Here is a 21165-nt window from a genome sequence, read left to right as displayed (position 1 = left end):
AAAGTGAGTCATGTTGTGATGACCACACACCGCCCACTTCACACTGGGTGCGATTTTTTCTTTACATTTTTATCCCATGATTTTGCAACCCATTTTTCATCCAGTGCCAATTGCCTAAGCTTGTAATCCTGGGCGCTACTCTCCCTCTGCCAGCCTGGGGAGAGCCCAGAACTGGGCACATGCTTCCTTCAGTACATGAGGAGTGAGCAAGCCGCTTCTTATCACCTGACAGGGGGGAGTTTCCCCGGTAGGACGTAGCGCGTGGAAGGAACACGTTATTCCAACCAGTTCCTTTCCCCTCCATCAGGCTGACCAGGGGAGGCAGTATAGAGTCCAGGATTACTGCATGTTTTTTGTGAGGATACCTACCCTAGGGGACACGGGGAGAACATGCAAACTCCACACAGAAAGACCCTTTCGCCAACCCCACCTACTGTAGGGTATGGGCACTGATGACACGGAGGAGAGAACAAGCCCCCAGCGTCCCCGGTGGGAATCGAACCCAGGACCTTCTAGCTGCGAGGCAACAGCGCGCCACCTATGTTTTTTACTTTTTGACCATTTTTGACAGCTTCCGCCTACAATGTGAAGGTAGTTAAATTTATACTTGGGCTGCAGAGCAAACAAACCAACAAACAAACAAACAAACAAACCAGTTTTGATCTATTCATTGTTTTGATTTTAGACATCATTTTGAATCCTCTATTAAAAACGTTGCCATCTGTCTCCAGTTTTAGATCAGTGGGTATGAGAGTTCCAGAGTTTCTCCTCATTTGCCGGCGACAACAACACATCGAAATGCTTTGTGAATGTAAGCTTACAGTTTTGCATTTGTCTGGAAGAGTGATGGTGGTGTGTGTTCACGTTCTTTGGGCCTGGAGGGGCTGCGTGGGCTGAAGCATATCCGCTGCCAATGTAAATTGATTTCCAGAATCTAGACAAAAGATGCTTCATTCAGTTGCAACTCTCAGGATATGGGGCTGTACTGTATGTGTGGCACACACTCTATTTATGACAGAATCCAAGGTGTGCGTGTGTGTGTGTGTGTGTGTGCGTGTGCGTGTGCGTGTGTGTGTGTGTGTGCGTGTCTGAGCAGGGGACCCCAGCGAAATTAGTTAACATAGCGTCACAATCATTTTAACCACTTAGCTTTGGCTATTCAAAAATAGCAGATCTACAATTTGTAGATCTTGTAGATCTGCTATTTTTGAATAATCTTGAAAATGTTTGCAAATATCTGAATATAAATATTTTTTAAAGCGACCATTTTTAACTCAAATCTTTGTTTCTGAGCTGGGTCCCTGGCACAAAACCTTTTCAGATGGGGGTCCGCGGCCAAATGTATATCAATGAAAAAAAGTTGAAAACCACTGATCTAGAGAAACGTGTCCATGCATTCATCTTCAGTAGACTTGACTACTGTAACGGTGTCTTTACAGGTCTCCTTAAAAAGAATCAATCAGTCGACTGCAGATGATACAGAACGCTGCTTCTCGACTTCCTCACTAATACCAAGAAAGTGGAGCATATCACTCCAGTTCTTTTTTTGTAACCCTATTTTTCACACAGTGCCAATTGCCTAAGCTTGTAATCCTGGGCGCTACTCTTCCTCTGCCAGCCTGGGGAGATCCCCGAGCTCATGCCTCCTTCAATGCATGAGGAGTGAGCAGGCCACGTCTTATCACCTGACAGGAGGGAGTTACCCCGGTTGGACGTAGCACGTGGAAGGAACACGTTATTCCAACCAGTTCCTTTCCCCTCCATCAGGTGCCCCGGCTGACCAGGGGGAGGCAGTATAGAGACCATGATTACTGCATGGTTTTGTGAGGGTATACCTACCCTAGGGGAATGGCGGGGGTACAGTAGGTACCCCACCTAGGGTATGGGCACTGATGACGCGGAGGAGAGAACACGCCCACAGCGTCCCCGGTGGGAATCGAACACACGACCTTCTAGCTGTACTGTACCCCCATCGCTCCATTTCTTAAATCCTTACACTGGCTCCCTGTGTATCAAATAATTGATTTCAATGTTGGTCTATAAAGCTTTAAATGGTTTAGGGCAGGGGTCTTCAACGTTTTTCCAGACCAAGGACCCCCTATCTGAGAGAGAGATGAAGCAGGGACCCCCCACTATATTGTATAAAATTGCAAAGAACAAATAGCATATACTAGCTCACAACACATTACAGCAAGACATGTCATGTGCCTATCTGCTATTTTTGGTGCGTGACACCGGTGCACAATTGAGTACAACTCAGGTTTGATGGTTAGGGTCTCTCTCTCTCTCTCTCTCTCTCTCTCTCTCTCTCTCTCTCTCTCTCTCTCTCTCTCTCTCTCTCTCTCTCTCTCTCTCTCTGTGTGCGTGCGTGTTGAGAGACAGAGGCAAAAGACCAAGAGATGGAGTGGATAGGAAGGATAGCAGCAGAGAATTGCATTTGGTTGTAAGTGAGCCAACAGTTAAACAACTGGCAGTCATATTTCCCCATTAAGAATATTCATTACACAGAGGTTCACAACAACAGCTACAATACACACTGGTGATGGATGACGCCCATTAAACGTCCATGCATGCGCCTCACTCTATAATTTGTATTGATTTCAATTCAGTAGGCATGCACGTTATTTTAAACCGAGTATTAGAATGTCATAAGTTCAGCTCCTTCACCCCTTCCTGAGTCCCACATTAGTTGTAGCTAATAAATCCACGGAAATGAGCATGCGAGACAGTGGCATTTATGGAACGATTCCCTTTCTGTTTGTTTGAACGAACGCTCGCCCCAAAACACAGTCACCCTGGGGGAAATCCGGTGACCTCGGAACGGTCGCCACCTGGTATTCCTAAACCTTATTCCTAAATTGAACCCCAGCAAACTATGCCTAAACCTAACCTTATTCCTACATGTAACCTCAGTAAACTATCTGTCTGTCTCTTATGTCATCATGATTTGTGTGCATGGGGATGTCATTTTAAACAAGCTCAGTGCTTAATGAGTCTTCCAGTTTAGTAGACCTTGTATTGTGAATTTGTACTTCCATGTACTGTTGTTCTCATGTCTTACTAAAGAAAGTACATCAATCAATCAATCAATCAATCAAAACTATGCCTAAAACCTAACCGTGTTCCTAAACATAACCTCAGTAAACTATGCCTAAACCTAACCTATCCTAAACGTAACCTCAGTAAACTATGCCTTACCATAAACGTATGTTTAACCTTAACCTCAGTAAAACAAATAGGCTACTAGAATTACAAGAACTGCTGGGAGGCGTGGGAGCGAGTGGTCCACGAAAAAAAATGGGCTCGAGCTTGTTTTGGGGCAAGTTACCTTTTGAACGTCATGCAGCGTCGAATCTAAATTGATTTAGACATGGCAGCCTTGGTTCAATGACAATATACATATCTCAGTTACTGTCGAAATCGTAATTAGTTTAACAGTTAGTAGGGGAATTCTGAACACTTGTCCCCATTTCTTGCAGTAGGCTATAGGCTGCTACTGAGCTTGCCTTTGCGCAGTGGTGTAAAGTAACTAAGTACATTTACTCAAGTACTGTACTTAAGTAACATGTTTAGGTATTTTTACTTGGAGTATTTCCAGTTCTCAGTACTTTTACTTCTACCCCACTACATCTCAGAGGCAAATATTGTACGTATACTCCACTACAATTATCTGAAAACTTACTTTGAAGATTTAGATTATTATTACAAAACAAATATTAACCACTTCAGCACTATATACATTTCGGCCCTTTTAAAATAGCCAATCTACAAGCTCACATTGCGATGCGATATGACGCATTGTGAGCTTGTAAGTCTGCTATTTTCAAAAGGTTTTAATTAACATTTTATACATTTGAAAACGTGTGAAATGGGACATTCTGCATAATGAGCAGGCTACTTTCTACTTTTGGTAATTTAAGTACATTTTGATACCAATACTTTTGTACTTTTACTCAAGTACATTTTGGATTCCGGACTTTTACTTGTATTGCAATATTTTGACTTGCAGTAAAAAATGGGAGTATACTTTTTTCCACCATGGCTTTGCGCTTATGCCACAGCTCCGGGAGCTGTCCATTCGCGTGGTGCTGAAAGTATTGGACGCTAGCCGCTGTAGTGTGATTTCACATTTACAGGCTATAGGCTTTTGTATACACACCAGTTGTGTGAATGTAGTTTCCAGTGGAACGGCCAGCGGATAAACCCAAACATTTTCTGGCAAACTGAGCTATATATATAGCTATAGAATTTCGCGTATAAGAGCTTGCCTAACACACCAACATTCAAACAGCGAACGGCAGTCACCATGGGGCATGGGCAGGGCTGTCAACACTTGAATGTAATTATGTGTGGGAGGAGAATGGGTGGGTTTGAATGAATGTACCTATAGACTGTAGTGCAGCGCCTGTCTATTCTTTTCATATAGGATATATCCTCCTCCTCCTCCTCCTCACACATGTATAGTCCGCTGTGCGCTCCAACACCAAATCCTCTGAAGAAACACAAGACAGAAGAGACCAGTTCACTAGTTTATGTGCTCTACTTGCAGGGAATAGGGAGGGAATCTACTTTTTTGCGATCTACTATTGCAGGGAATAGGGAGGGAATCTTTTTGTTGCAATCTACAATTGCAGGGAATCGGGAGGGAATCTACTTTTTTTTGCAATCTACTCTTGCAGGGAATAGGGAGGGAATCTACTTGCAGGGACTAGGGAGGGAGGCAGCGACGGCAAAACTCAGATAGTGCGCTTTTTACGCTTATAGGCTACTCTATGGACACTCGCTCCTGCGCTCTTTCTGCGTTTTGTCTGTAGAATTCTATTAGCAGTCTGGGGTTGCGTTGATTGAAGATTGAATACCATCCTCCTCCTCCTCCTCCCCTCAATCTATCCTCACGAGATCTTTGCGGTGGCTGGCTCACCCGGTCGGTCCGGAGGAGGAGGAGGAGGAGGAGACACCAGGGAGGAGGACACCAGGACCACCACGCGCTCCACCCGGTCCAGGCTGGACCGTGACTCCCGGATCGGCCCCTTGCCGCCGCCGCCGCTCCCCCGCATGGAGCTGATGGAGGGAGACGTGATGGAGCAGCAGGACAAGCTGGAGGACATGGCGTCAGACATGTATGAGTTCGACCCCATCACCGGGAACATCCCCGCCACCAAGGTGGAGATCACCGTGTCCTGCAGGTAGGTTAAGGCTTAAGCATGCATGCCCGTTCTCCAATTAACGTTAATTGGGTCAAGAAAGTTATAAGAATTGCCTGTAATTATATGAAGAATGTGTGTGAGGAATATCCTAAGAAAGTTGTGAGTGACTGACGGCTCCGTCCGTGTTTTGGGGGTTTTCATTTTTAGTAGTCCTAGAGCTGGAAAGTTGAAAGTTGCATAAACCCATAATTAGGTTCCTATGTTTTTGCATTAAAGCTGCACTTATTTTAATGAATAAAACGTTATTTTAACCAATTAACGTGTATGGGAGTGTTCGAGTATGTTAATACAATACAGCTGTGTAGCAGCACATCTGCAGTGTTGGAAATGGTCTCCCTGCTCTTCCATTGAGGCATTTAGACCCCGGTGTCGGGTAGGACACTTACTGGTCGACAGGTAGACTACTGCCTGCAGCTCATAAGCGCAATATCACCATCAGCCAAAAGAGCACCTCCCATGCCAGGCGAGATACCAACGGTTCGAATCCAGGGTAGGACATAATAACATATGGATTGCAGCTTTAATTGAAATGAACCATATGGAAACCATAATCAGGCTACTTGTGATGCTCTTCAAGTTGTGTCTAAGCATTATTATTTGGTAGTCTAATTAAGATTCATAATTGGAAGGAGAATGGATATTTATTCATAAGGAGAATAGATAGATTTATAAGAGAATGGATATTTATTCATAAGGAGAATCGTGGTCATATAACATGGCTGTATATAGCCTAGAACATCTGCTCTGTAAAAAACGCCCCTCAATCCCTTCACTTGTTCTTCCAGCATCACTGCCTGTTACCTTTTTTTAGCTGGATCACTATTTCTGCCACATTTTGATGCTATTTCACAAATAAATGTCCCCGGTGAATTAAATGGGGGCTATTATATACTGTAGGTACTGTAAAAACATATTTGAGACATGCTGATGCATAAATAAGCTGTAACAAGAGCTGGTATTATGAGCTACATTCAGATAATACAATACCTACAGTATATGTATTCAAATGAGATCCGTGGGTGGTCCCACACTTTCTGACTAAAATCAGTGTTCCAAAATCTTTTCAGGCTTAATTTATGCCAGCAACATACGTTTCTTTTTAATTGAACCCTGGGGTACCTTTAATGGGTTACACGTCATTAGGTGAGAATGGTCAACATTTGTCAAAAATAGCAGCGCCAACCTGTCATAAGTATGACTTAAGTGGTTAATATTGCAGCCTACTACAGCACCTAACCTCACTTTAACTATGGCGTGCTGTGCTTTCAGTGGGAGTGGACTGAAAGGCTTTCCACTCACTGCTGCCTTCTCTCCAAAGTAACACGGATGTTAAACATTTAAAGGGTTGACATCATCACGTTCACATTCATATGATGTGTCCATGGTCTCTCAACAACAATCAGTCACATGCTCCATCATCTACTGTCAGTGCAGAGGTATTTCATTTGGAGACATTACTTCTGGAAAAAAAAAAGATTCCCATTCAAAATGTATCTCATTCAAGAAGACCCCATTCACCGAGAATAAAGAGGCACTCCCTCTCTTGCCTCTCAGGGATGGGTTTTTAAAGTCAAGGTAAAGCTTTCAGTGTTAGCTTCCTCCTCACCGACACGTGTGTGTGTGTGTGTGTGTGTGTGTGTGTGTGTGTGTGTGTGTGTGTGTGTGTGTGTGTGTGTGTGTGTGTGTGTGTGTGTGTGTACATGTCTCCGAGTGATTACTCTCTCTCTCTCTCTCTCTCTCTCTAACACACACACACACCCACACACGCACACCTACACACACACACACACACACACACACACACACACACACACACACACACACACACACACACACACACACACACACACACACACACACACACACACACACACACACACACACACACACACACTCCTCCGCGCACTTTGATGCTGCTGCTGTGTTTTAGGCTGATGCTGTGGCGAGGGCGAGCCAGCGATGCAGAGTGAGTTTGAGCTCTAACAAGCTGGGTGTGCATTATTGATAGAGCTCCTCCTCGTGTTCAGCGAGGCTTCACTGTGCTGCTGCACATCTCTTTGGCTCAGATGTACTAGAAAGGCGACGTTTGCCCTCAGTCACCAGGATGCATGGTGAAGGAAGCATCCTCTGGCTCGCTGAATAGAAGACGCCTCTGTTCTGTTCTGTTCTGTTCTGCCTGTGCTGCTGCCTCTGATGCTGGGTGTCTGAATGCTGGTCGGTTGAGACCACCAGACTATTTAGAGGCAGAGAGCATGCAGAGATGGAGCCAATAACACACTGTAGCCCTGAGCAGATTTACATTATATATGTGCTCCAAGCGATGAGCATTTGGCATACATTCAGCTGAGTATCAAGGCATTGCTTCTCAAAGTGGGGTTCGGGGACCCCAAGGGGTCCTTGGGGTACCAGGGGGTCCCCAGCAAAATGAGTTAATATAGCGTCACCATCATTTGAACCACTTTAACCATATTGTATAAGTTTGGCTATTCAAAAATGGCAGATCTACAAGCTTGTAGATCTGCTATTTAAAAAAATCCCTGGCACAAAATATTTTTGAGATTGGGGGTCCGCAGCTAAATACATATCATTTTGGGGGTCCTTCACCCTTGCAGTTGTAGATTCATATGCATGTGACATGGGTGTGTTCTTTCTGAGAGAGAGAGAGAGAGAGAGAGAGGGAGAGGGAGAGAGAGAGAGAATAGTCTTTATATCAATTACAATGTCAATCAAACAAAACAAAAAACAATCGGAAGAAGGAACCTTGTTTCTTTTCTTTCGAGGGGTTACACAAAAGCAAGCTTTTGGGTCTTTGAACCTACAGCTCAATGCTTTGAACATGCTGTGGTAGAAAGAGACCCACGGCTGATTGTCAGGCTGTTCTTGAGATAGATAGATAGATAGTGGGGGGAGAGAAAGAGAAAGAGGTCTATTCAAAATGTAGACTTTGTACACACCTACAGTATGTAGTTTGGGGTAGCTGTTTAATTGAGATGGGATTGTGTTGTACCAGACCAGTGTTTTTCAACCCTTTTCATATCAAGGTCCATCATTTATTGGGCATTTGAGCCACGGACCACCATGTGATGAGATTTAGACTCTCAGAGCCAAGACTTAGAATATTTTGTTGTTGTTGGGTAAGATTTTGTCCACCATGCCACGCTGTATTGATGTTGGTACCATAGGAGAGATAACAGGCAAAAGTACATTCTCTAATTGTGTAGACTTGTAAATTAAGTAATGCAGATGTTTAACAATAATGGAACTCTTGAGAGCGTAAAATGAAACCAAATGGACCCTTACGGGTCCATTTGGTTTCATTTTACGCTCTCAAGAGTTAAAGATCTATAAGGGTCCATTTGGTTACCAACTCTCCGTCATTTAGCTGCATGGGGACCTCCTGGAACCCCCTCAAGGACCAGTGGTTGAGAACCACTGTACTGGACAGGTAGTGTACTGTAGCTTACTCCTCTGATAAATGCTTTTTTTTGGAGAGTCGGCAGGGTTGAAATCTAATTACGAGGGGTGGCAGTGGCTCAGGGGTAGAGTGGCCGGGTAGAGTGAACTGGAAACCGCAAGGTTCCCAGTTCGATCCCGGGCTGGGGCGCTCCCTCAGATTTATTGTCGAAGTGTCCTTGAGTTAAGACGCTGAACCCCTAATTGCTCCCGATGAGCAGGTTGGTTCCTTGCATGGTTTCCTCTGCCATCGGTGTATGAATGGGTGAATGGCACAATCAATGTAAAGCGCTTTGGATAAAAGTGCTATATAAATGCACCATTTACCATTTTACCATTTAATTACTGCTTATGAATAATGTTTTTTCTTTATCTTTACACATTAGCTTAAAAAGATAGGCCAGCTTACTAGAGCACGTTTTCAATTCCACTCGGTGGAGAGAGGTGAAATGACACAGCAGGCAGCTGATAAAAAGTGATCATTACGATCATGAGCTAAATGAATTCATTATGGATTTAAAGTGAGAAACAAATTAAATGTGTTTTGCATCTTAATCAATTAACAGCTTGGATCAACCAGCAGGGCACTTTAACCCATTTAGATCGGGAATCCCTATTCGTAACTGTATACCTTTCAATCCGGGAACCCCTTTTGGGGTAGTTGTTGCTATGTATAGTACACAGCAACATAAGTTTTTTGTCATTTTTTGAATAAATATTTGAAGTTTTTCAGAACTCTTAGGTCAGGATTTAGAAGGCGTTTTTAGGCCTCAGGTCTAAATGGGTTATAGATGCTAAAGGTTGTTCTCCAGAGTCTTATTTCATCCTCTCAAAGAAATGGCACATCTTAGATATTCCTATGGTGTCACAAAAAATGTTAAAGAGGTGGTGCCATAGTTTTGCACTTTTTCTGTTTTTCATGTGTCTATGAGGTTGATAGAACTTCATTTAGCCCCCTGGTGGCGTTTTTATGATGTTTTATGTCTTCTCTGACTATTTTGAGGTTCTACCTGGAGGCTGAAACCTTGAGGGTCAAACCTGCCAATAGAAAAACAGCGCTTTAGTGACATAGTAAAAACATACCCTCCCCCTCATTATCATAACACAACAGGTGTGGGCATGAGGAGGCGGAGGGACTAGGATAGGTGGGTGGTGCTAAGGTGGTAGAGGAGGTGCTAAGGTGAGAACCAGGTATACTTGAGGCGTGTCCACATAAAAAAATAATTTTAACAATTTCTGTACACTTTTTTGAAAAAAATCTTCCTCTTAGTATAACCATAATACCTGATGATCATGTTTTAGGGGGGGAAAGAATCACTGAAAATCACGGCACGGTCGGCTCCCCGTCTTTAAATGGCACCTTCCCCAAGCTCTCTAAATGCATAAAGCGTTGCTGTCGGGCAGAAACCTCCATCTCCGTTTTCTAACTTTTGGTGTTTTGTTTTGTAAATTAACGTCGTACTTGATCATACTACAGTGTTACCACAAAAGCATCAAAAGTAGCAGATCCACAAGCTCGAAACGCGGCGCGAAGCGACGCGTTTCGAGCTTGTAGATCTGCTACTTAAAAGTAACAGTTTTAGTACATGTGAGGTTTCCACACGACAGCGACAATGGAGTAAATCAATAGCCATAAATCATTCTGTCAATTTCAAATTCATAAGGAAACGGTTCAAGGCGTCGCAAATCCTCCCAGAATAGAGTTTTGTTGAATCGTCGGCGTACGCAGATGGTTTGTGAGGGAGATAAGTAAGTGAATAGATTCTCTCTCCCTAGCTGGCTCGTCTCCAGTATTCTCCCCATTGTCATGTACAATATCTCTCCCAAACCCTGCAATAAACGATGATAGCTATTCACACTGCGCTAATACCCACTGTCACAGGCTTTATCCAGGGGGGGATAGAGCCCGTCCCCCCCTGTCGCCACCCCCCTATTGACAACCTGTGATTATCAGAAGCAGTGACAACTGTGGGGAAGGGTTGGCCGGTGTGTGGATGTGAATCCGGAGATAAGGGGGAGAAGGACAGAAATTGTTTGGTTATCTGACAGGGTGGTTGTTTGTGGAGGAGTAAATATTGAGTGGCACGTCGATATGGATGGTAGGCAATATGGCAACAGTCAGCCCATTCCAGGTGTTCTAAAAATATATTTAGACAGTACATGTTAGAGTTTGAGCATGCGTTTTTGAAAATAATGTTTTTCCACAGTCTTTGTCCACAGTCCCATTTAAGATAGATCCCAGATAATAATATTGGAAGTACTTTTTTCCCCCAAAACTAGCCCTCAAACACATTGGGAGTTGGAAATGTTATGGTTGGATTATGCATTGTTCTCTTTTAAGTTTTGTGTCTGCTATCAGATGTTTATGAAGCTCTCTGCATTCTCATTTCTCACGCTATGAGCTTAAGGAACCGTTTTATTTTTGTTTATTTGTTAGGATCCCCATTAGCTGTGCCCTAAAGCACCGCTAGTCTTCCTGGGGTCCACATATAAAAACAATACATACATTTAAAAACATATATATATTTAAAAAAGCAAAACATATAGGCCTAGTGCATAAACAAAATAATTTTAAGAACACATAAAACTAATTAAAATGCATTAAAAACAATGTAGTACATCCCACCGAAATGATGGGGTTTTGGATTGTAACACCTTCTTCCATGTTGAAAGTAGCAGTGCAGCAGTCATGTTGTCTTTAAAGATATAGTTCACCCCCAAAATGACTTATTTTCTATGGATTAGTCACCCCATGGAGACTTGAATTCATGGATATTGTTTTGTTTTTGTCCCATTCCTAAACCAATAATTTGATGACCAGCAGCGGTCCCGGTAGGAGATACAAAGAGTCTTCTTTGTGTCTCCTACACACACACACACACACACACACACAAAAATGGTGCGTTGAGATTATTGTGGTGCTATATAGCACCACAGTGGTTCTTAAGTGGTAGGGGGTAGTTGAATACAGCATTCTCACACTATATATAATACATCTAATAAATATATGGGGCCTGCCCAAATGTCTAATTCAAACAAAACAGGCATGCACACATGTCAGTCAAATACATGAGCCATTTTAGTTCATCATCAAGTAGCTTATTAATAGCCTACATCAGCTATTAATCGGGCTGTAGCTCCTGGAATCTCTAGGAAACTGAAGAAAACTACAAAACTACAAGTGACGTAAACTCTGAGTGCTTCTTTCCTATTGGTTGGATGACTTGGCTCCAAGTCAAGGAAGTTCACCATGCAGGGTGTCACGTTACAAAACAACAGATGACGCTGAGAGCAGAAGGGACGCTGGACCACAGCGCGAACTTTGAAGTTGGTCTCGAGCAGAAAGGTACAATCCTCCTGAGAATAAAATAATATAACTGCGTCATTGTTGATTCATCAAGAAGATAGAAGAAAGCACCTTAAAGAAGAGGGCATTTTTTTAGGTGAGTTTTTAATGGCTTTTGTTTTGACCTTACTGAATCTTTATTTTGGTAATTTGCGATTTTGTACCGTGTTTTTGTCGTGTATTCTGGTGGCTTTGAAGACGGTGATAATGGCTGTTATGAATATTAAGTTTGTTAACAATAATGAGCCTCCCATGTGGCAAAAACACAGACTTTAACTAGACGTATCTTAGGTACAGTAGCCCAAAATAGTGATAATATTATTAGAACCATTTCGTGGCTGTCAACAGAGTTAAACAACTGTCAACCTGGCGTCCCTATGGACATGTCATTATAAGTGAAAATAGGGAAAATATCATATTTAACAAGCTTACAGCGGTCACATAGTGACACGTGGGCTTGTAGATAATCTATTTAGCTATATATAGTACTATGGTGGTTCTCAAAGTAAGGTCTGGGGGCTTAAAGGGCTGTCAGTGGGCCCCAAGCAAAATGAGTTAAAATAGCATTAAAATTAGTTTGACCACCATAACCCTATTTTATAGTTGCACTATTTACCCATTTATTACATTATTTATGTATAACTGAGTAGTGTTAAACATTGAATATTATTTAGGCTAGTGTTTATTTTATCCATAGTGTTTAAACTGAGGTACCATGGCTAGATTTTAAGTAAGGAAACCCCCTGCATAGCCCACTTATACCTACAAATGCTCACATATTAGGTTTAGTTCTATTGGTTTCTCATAAGAATAAGCTATATTAGTGGATTTCATACATTGTGATTGCCTCCTAAAAACAGAGTTAAGCCTTTTTGAGATGCTGATGGAGATTACCATAATAGTAATTTCTTTAGCTACTGATGATTTTATGATTTTATTTTAATATAAATTAGCATGCTGATTATATGGCTATAGGCTAACATTCATCCTATAGTTAGTACAGTAATGTGTTAATTGCCTCCTTATTGATCTGTACCCAGTATTACAGTTACTTTAAGAGGTGTAAGGTAAACCTTATTGGACCCTTATCACATTTATCAGTCGATTTGAGTATGCAATTGATCGTTAATCAGATATCAGCCAAAAAATGTTAATATTGTGCATCACTAATTTGAGTAGTAGGCTAATATGAAAGTAGTTGAATTTGCCTTTCAAATAAATGTGAGACAAGATGGTTAAAGCTATTCCCTCTTCCCCAGGGCCAAGCTCAGACCAGCACTTCTGGCATGTCAACACCAATGCAGTATGACCACATCCTGCTCACATTGGATGGCCAGGTGATCACAGATGAGAGTGAGTACATCTCCATGGCACTAGGACTCCTATTGTGTGTATATTTTGTGTTCAGAAATCCAGTACCCTAAAGGACTGAACAAGACACTGACCTTTTTGGAGTTGTGTTGTTCTGAAATTGAAGGATGCAGGCAAACTTCCTGTCACAGTAAAAAAATAATGTACAACTCCATCTGTGAGTAGCTTGTAGGAGTCAGTATTCTCTCTAGATTTTGTCCTGACATTTCAGCACTGATGTTCAAGTTAGCGACATTGAGTGTATATTTATTAATGATCTAGAGGATATTTGTATCATAGTTTTATCAATACATTATTTATTTTCTAAAATAAATAAAACGTTTGAAAAGGTTATGTATTGTGTTTCTCAGTATGCTTCTAGTACAGGATTCCGAATCTTTTAAGCCCTATAGCACCGTTTGTTTTTAGTGTGTACCGGAACCGCTGCCTACCTGTCCGCTGGTCATCAAAGTATTGTAAAAAAATATCCATGAATTCAAGTCTCCATGGGGTGACTAATCGACAGAAATAAGTAATATGTTGGGTGAACTATCCCTGTAACCGTTAGCCATTCTAAACGGAAGTGCATCCGCCGTGCTGCTTTGTTCTGCACTAACTGGGAGTTTGCTTAAATCTTTCTTTGTGGCATTCAACCATATTATTTGGCAGCAATCAAGCTGTGATAGAACAAGTGTGTTTAGTACCAGTTTAATTGTATCTCCACATGGGTCCTCACTAACGCTCACTATATAGGACGGTACCATTGCTGTCTACACTCGCTCTGTATGTCACAGGTGGGCTGTGGAGAGCTTGAAAAGACGATCGAGAAGCTCACAATGCACGCACGTTGTGAGCTTGTAGATCGTCTATTTTCAAACATTTTAGTACTTTTACTTTTGATACTTTAAATATATTTTAATGACAATGCTTTTTGTACTTTTACTCAAGTAACATTTTGAACACAGGCCTTTTACTTGTAACAGAGTATTCTTATATTGCGGTATTGCTACTTTTACTTAAGTAAAATATGTGAGTACTTCCTCCACCACTGTCTAATGTTCATCCCGGAACAAGGGACACCAGGACACATGTGGTCAAGCTGCTGGTACAAACCCACAATAAGCACTCAGGCTCCTCTCCGCTCAGCCCCATTGTTCACTTTCTCACTCCTGTTCACATGTAATGACTCATCAGTAGTGTCCTTTGTGGAGTCCAATAGATCCAGTCAATCCTACACAACATACAATGGCAGTCCTATACTCTGGCTCAAAGCCACTTAACCCATTCAGACCGGGAACGCATCTGTGTCACTTTCTAAAGATTTCTCACGCTATTCAAAAATAGCAGATATATGAGCTTGTAGATCTGCTATTTTTTTGAAAAATCTTGAAAATGTGTCCAAATCTTTGAGTACATCTTTTTTAACATTTTTAACTAAAATCTTTGCTTCTGGGGATTCTACAAAATGTCTTCTAGATCCTAAAGGTTTTTTTCTTTCTTCTTTTTTTTTTTAACTCATGTTGCTATAATATCAGTGGTTCTCAACATTTTTGATATCAAGGTCCACCAAATGTATTTGTCCGTGGACCCCCCATCTCAAAGGGACCCCCAGAAGCAAAGATTTGAGTTGAAAATGTAAATATATATATATATATATATATATATATATATATTTTTTTTTTCCCAAAGATTTGCACACATTTTCAAGATTTCTTTAAAATAAAATGGCAGATCTACAAGCTCATAGCGCGGCACTCAGTGCCGCGCTATGAGCTTGTAGATCTGCTATTTTTGAATAGCCAAAGAAATCTTAAAATGACACAGTGTGCGTTCCCGGTCTTGATGGCTTAAGTGCCCCTGCTGTGGGACATACTATCAGACGTTTATTGGAAAGTAGGTCAATGAGAGAATGAGCACCAGGTGTGCCCCCCCCCTATCTCTAAGGTGCACAGCAGCTGTCAGGGGCCAGTATTGATTATCAATGAGCTTTTCCAACTTTAACTCTGTGCTACAATGCTTACTGAAAACAAATCTCCAAGTAAAGAAAGTCTTGCTTGATTTAATTCCCCCCCCCAGTTGTGCAGACAATCATGACACTTAAGGCACTCCGTCTTCAGTTGAAGAAGATTTTATATAGGCCCGTGTATTTCTTTGAGAAAGGCAGATAATGACCAATAATGCGTGTTGACTCTCAGGTCTTCATCATGGTTATTGTTCTGAGTGCTGGAGCATCTCCTCGGTTGGTGGAGGTTCAGTGAACAGTACTGTATGTGTTGATAATACTTTCAATTATTAATTTACTCAAGTCGAGTAAAGAATGTCCATACATGTATTTGAAGATATTTCTTAATTTAGACAAAATGTGAATACTATTACTTCCCCAGAACAACACATTTGCTGCAACATATTACTTGCTTTTCACAAGCTGAGAAGAGCTTTTAATTATTTCAAGCTAAACGGCTAATTTGATCTACTTTTATCATTGCTTTTTCATGTCTGTGGCTTTTTGTTTATTATTATTATTGGCCTGGTTTTCTAAGGGAAGAGGCTTGTGTTTCAGACATAAAAGCGCTGGTTGTCGTTGACGAGAGGTATTTTTGGCTGAAGCTCAAAGTGAAATATCTGCCCTGTCCAAGTTCTTTTTAGCTCAGCACAGTAGACATATCAGACCTCCTGTGTGGTAGACCTGGGGCTCTATATCTTACCTTACTCCTTATCCCTAAACTTTTTTCCCCATGTTTTATTACAGTGGTTCTCAAACTTTTTGGCTAATAAGTAATAAACATTAGGCTAAGAAGTAAGGTTCAAATCCCAAATCTAACGCGTGTGATGGTAAGGACCTATTTAATATCGTCTCTGGAAACAGGAATCTCAGGATTCAAATTCAAAAATAGCAAAATTAGCAGATCTACAAGCTCAAAACGTGTCGCATCGCACTGCGTTTCGAGCTTGCAGATCTGCTACTTTTGATGCTTTTTGTGTGACGCTGTAGTATGATCGAGTAGGGCGTTAATTCAAATATGGAGATATGAAGAGGTTTCTGCCTCGGCAACAACGATATCGTAGAATCACCATTAACAATGTGAAGAAATGTGGGCTAAATTAATGGCTTTTTTTTTTTTTAAAGCAATGCCCAGGGGAACACGCATGGTTAATGTGATACCATGAGGGTCAGCCAGGGTGAGCTCTGGACCGTCCATGAGCATTGGGGTCAAAGTGCAAATGGATAGAGTGAGGAAACGCTGAAAACCAATTAAACCCTGTACGTGCCGAGGTGCCTTTCTGGAGTCAGACAGTTAATCTATATAGCACTCAAGGTAGAAGATGGATGTAGTCGCCATTCAAATGTCTCTCTAATTAGTAGCCAGGAGTACTAGTAATGTTGTACAATAAATGGTCAGAACCGTTCCTCTCTAGAGATATAAGTCCCATTACTCTTAGTTAGCCTTAGTTGCTCACCAGTGTCGCGCTGCGGAAAATAGCATAGCATCTACGTTTAACCCAGTAAAATAGCAGATCTACAAGCTCGTAGCACGGCACCGAGTGCCGTGCTACAAGCTTGTAGATCTGCTATTTTAGAAAAATCTTGAAAATGTGTGCAAATCTTTGAAGATGCATATTTTTAAAGCGAACATTTGTAACTCAAATCTTTGTCTCTCGGGGTCCTTGGAACTAAATATTTTGAGATGGGGGGGTCGGCGGACAAATACATTTTAGGGGTCCTTGACATGAAAACGTTTGAGAACCACATATAGCAACAAAAGTTTTTTCAAAAAATGGTTAGGATTTAGAAGACAAAATTGTCAAATGTTCGACAGATGAACATTTGACAAATGACAAATGTTCGCTTAATTTTTTTTTAAAGATTTGCACACATTTTCTGCTATTTTTGAATAGCCAAAGAAATCTTAAAATGACACAGATGCGTTCCCGGTCAGAAAACTTTTAGGATTTAGAAGACATTTGTAGAAACGGCCTCAGGTGTTAATGGGGTAAAATGAGAAAAGGAAGCACTGCAGAGATCAAAAGGCTCAATAGACAGCAGGTGCTCTTTGGTGACACATTTTTTTCAAAGAAGTACTGAACTCCCAAGTGGTGTGGACTGCAGACTAGCAAAGAAAATAAATCCAAGTTCACTCCGTCTTTGATGTCACATCTACGCAGTGGTGTAAAGTAACTAAGCACATTTACTCAAGTACTGTACTTACTAAGTGCATTTTTTAAGCATTTTACTTCATTGGAGTATTTCCATTTTTCAGTACTTTTACTTCTACTCCACTACATCTCAGAGGAAAATTTGGAACTTTTACTCCACTACAATTCTTTGAAAACTTTAGTTACTAGTTACTTTTTAGACTCTAGACTTTTAGATTATTATCGCAAAACACACTAACCACTTCAGCCCTATATACATTTCAGCCATTTGAAAATAGCAGATCTACAAGCTCACAATGTGTCGCATCGTGACGCATTGTGAGCTTGTAGATCAGCTATTTTATACATTTTGAATTTGGGGAGAGAGAGAGGCGATTTCAGTACCACGGACAGCGACACAGTAGGCTGGGCTTACTGCTTGACCGTAGGTTATTAATAAATAGAGCCATGCATACTGTACCAAAACTTTTCAAAATGAACGTTCTCCTCCAATACAGTTCCATTTTTGTCCCTAACAATTGAGAAATTACACGGTTATCTATTCTGATGTATCTCAAATTCCTACTTTTTCCACCACTATATCTACGTTGTGAGCTATGTAGATCATTGGTTCTCAAAGTGGGGTCCGGGGACCCCCAGGGGTCCTTGAGGGAGTTCCAGGGGGTCCCCAGCTAAATGATAGATTAGGCACCAAATGGACCCTTATGGGTCTGTAACTCTGAGAGTGTACAAATGGAACCAAATGGACCCTAACGGGTCCATTTGGTTCCATTTGTACACTCTCAGAGTTAAATTGACATATATTTTACAATATAAATTGCGGTCCAAGTGATAGAAATGCCATTAAATGGGGGTCTGTAGCCATAATGCATGTCAAACTGGGGGTCCTCAAAATTAAAATGGTTGAGAATCACTGCTAGAGCCCTAAAAAATCTTCTCTTATGGGGGTCCCTGGCTTATCTTTTAAAATGGGGGTCCGCGGGCTAATAAGTGTCAATTTGGGGGTCCTTGACACGAAAAAGTTTGCGAACCACTGATGTAGATTGTCTCTTTCGGCTGCGCGACACGGCACGCAAACCCAGCATAAATCGGCCATTACTGTTACAGCCCAGGCATAATGGGGATGTGGGAATTCTGGGCTTCTTTAGCTTCTTCATGGTATACAGAATAATATGAGCCATGATGGCACATATCGCTTTGATTTTCCTGGGGAGGGAAAATGTCTAGTTTCTGCATTTGCATACTGATTTATGCGTATATATGAAAGCACCGCATGGCTCCAGTACGGTATGTGATCGCTTTCCCCCAGGATCTGGGCCAGATATGAAAGACTTTTGACACGGCGTCGAGGAGCCCTGGGAGGTTGTATGGAACAGTATACTGTACATACAGTAATATACAGTAAGCATCACTGCCATCCATGGCATCTCTCAGGGTTTGTGTCAGTCAGTGAAGCTCTTTATACTGAGTGATGTGCTGCCCCGTACAGAAAAACAATAGGGAGTTACGACAGCTATTGTCTTTTTAGCACCTCCCCCCCCTCCTGGCTCCACTGACTCTCCGCTGTCAATCAGAACATGCAGGCGGATGGTACAGTAAGCAGTGGTTCTTCTCACTACTTACATCCTTGACATCTCATTCAAAATAATTCCCACAATCTTCACACTAAAGGCCATGCAGTCCACACCAAGGATTCACAACTACTTGCAACATGCAACTACTTGCAACTGCTTGCAACCATTATCCCAAATGGCAGTTGCAAGGAGTTGCATTGATGTGGACTGGCCTTTATTTTTCAGTCTCTTTCAAAAATAGCTGATCCACAAGCCGATCGCGACACATTGGAAGCTTGTAGATCGGATAATAGAATTGTAAATTTCCCCCCATTTGTAACCCATTTTTTCACCCAGTGCCAATTGCCTAAGGTTGGAATCCACTGGTGTACTGTAGCTTCCTGCAGTAATAATAATAATAATAATGCATTTTATTTATATTGCACTCTACATTTGAAATTGAAACAAATCTCAAAGTGCTACTGTACAGAATTAAAACAGAAACATTTGCATAAAACAACTTAAAAAAGCAAGGGGAGCAAAGAAAACCCAGGGGGTAAAACCTGAATAGCTAATGGAATGCTTTATTAAAAAGGAAAGTCTTTAGTCCTCTCTTGAAAGCGTCAACAGACTGTGGAGCTCTTAGCTGGTCCGGGAGTGACTTCCACAGTGGAGGGGCAGCTGAGCAGAAGGCCTGGTCGCCCATGGTGCAGAGTGCAAACATCTTAAACACTTTGGGGTTTCAGATGGAGTGTTGGCAACCCTCTCACACTGCCTGCAAACCTGAAATACCAAGGACTATAACAAACCTTGTGTCTGCCTACCGGATGCCTCCATGCTTCTTGCTGTGGTGTAAAGTAACTACATGTACATGTACTCAAGTACTTTACTTAAGTACACTTTTAAGAAATGTTTTTCTTCAGTACTTACAATTGTCTATACTTCTTACTTACTTCTACCCCACTACATATTGAAAATATTGTACTTTTACTCCACTACAATTATATGAAAACTTTAGTTACTAGTTATAGATTTTGATTACAAAACACAACACCTACTTCAGCCCTATATATATTTTGGTCATTTGAAAATAGCAGATCTACAAGCTCACAATGTGTAGGGATGTGACGCATTGTGAGCTTGTAGATCGGCTATTTTAGTGTAGGAGCTGCTGGCCATGCATCCCGTACAACCTGTTAAGTTAAGTTAACCCTATAGGCTACTGAAATGGACAAAAATGTAACGAAGTGTGATCCACCGTGTGGAGACGTGGTGGTGTGGGGGGGGGGGGGTTGTCGCTTACACGTGCTCTCATGCATTATGTGCAACCAACCACGCATCTGTCATGTTCTTAGAAGAACCAAGAGGCTCGCAACCTCATTCTGCTTGTGTTTCATCTGTCCTACGTACTCTGCATTTGCTGCACCCTGCTGTGTGCAGAACTTCAGGCTGCTGTGAGATAAGAGAGCTGTTGGTGTGTGTGTGTGTGTGTGTGTGTGTGTGTGTGTGGGGGTGTGTGTGTGTGTGTGTGTGTGTGTGTGTGTGTGTGTGTGTGTGTGTGTGTGTGTGTGTGTGTGTGTGTGTGTGTGTGTGTGTGTGTGTGTGTGTGTGTGTGTGTGTGTGGTGTACAGTATGACCACGTGTTCTAAGATACCGCCTGAGAACACATCTCGGCTCATATTGAAGATATATTAAAAAAAAAATATATATATTACTGTATTACTGACTCCACGCTGAAGCCAGTGCATGTATAGTGCCAGTTACACAGTGTTCACTGTAATGAAAGCTTGTGCACTACTTGGAGGGAGGGGGGAGGGGGATGGTGGCTGTCAGAATTACACTAATGATCACCTGTGATCATAATGTCGAGGCGGCTGTCTCCGTGGTATTTGTATACAATTAAGATGCTATATCTGAAGAGTTCTCCAATATAGAGATATTAATTGGCAGTCTCCTGTGGCTGCATGGGTGAAATCAATTTGGTCATCATGGTCTCTCATTCGACGTGTTGATGATGCCATTCAGGCAGACACAGCCTACAGTAAATATACCATCACAAGCTCCATGTACAGTCGAGTAGTTAATTAACATGACAGATATT

General features: G+C 41.7%; 1 protein-coding gene across 3 annotated transcripts in view; it reads left to right on the top strand.

Annotated features, from left to right (window-relative positions):
* Positions 1 to 5055: 5055 nt before the first annotated feature.
* The window catches only part of cpne5b (copine Vb), a gene marked incomplete at both ends in the record, with an annotated part of 280331 nt that continues 264221 nt past the window's right edge, over positions 5056 to 21165 (top strand). For 2 of the 3 annotated variants that reach the window (XM_084061233.1, XM_084061232.1), the window contains one exon: positions 5056 to 5186. In XM_084061233.1, the coding sequence (XP_083917359.1) occupies positions 5056 to 5186 (131 nt within the window). The remainder of the gene's footprint in view (positions 5187 to 21165) is intronic. The other variant, XM_084061231.1, reaches the window with a different exon arrangement.

The sequence above is a fragment of the Gymnoscopelus microlampas genome, assembly GCF_963454915.1.
Source record: "Gymnoscopelus microlampas genome assembly, chromosome: 7".
In the NCBI taxonomy this organism is placed as follows: Eukaryota; Metazoa; Chordata; class Actinopteri; order Myctophiformes; family Myctophidae; genus Gymnoscopelus; species Gymnoscopelus microlampas.
The sequence above is the reverse complement of the archived record's forward strand: the minus strand, read 5'-3'. Positions and strand labels throughout refer to the sequence as shown.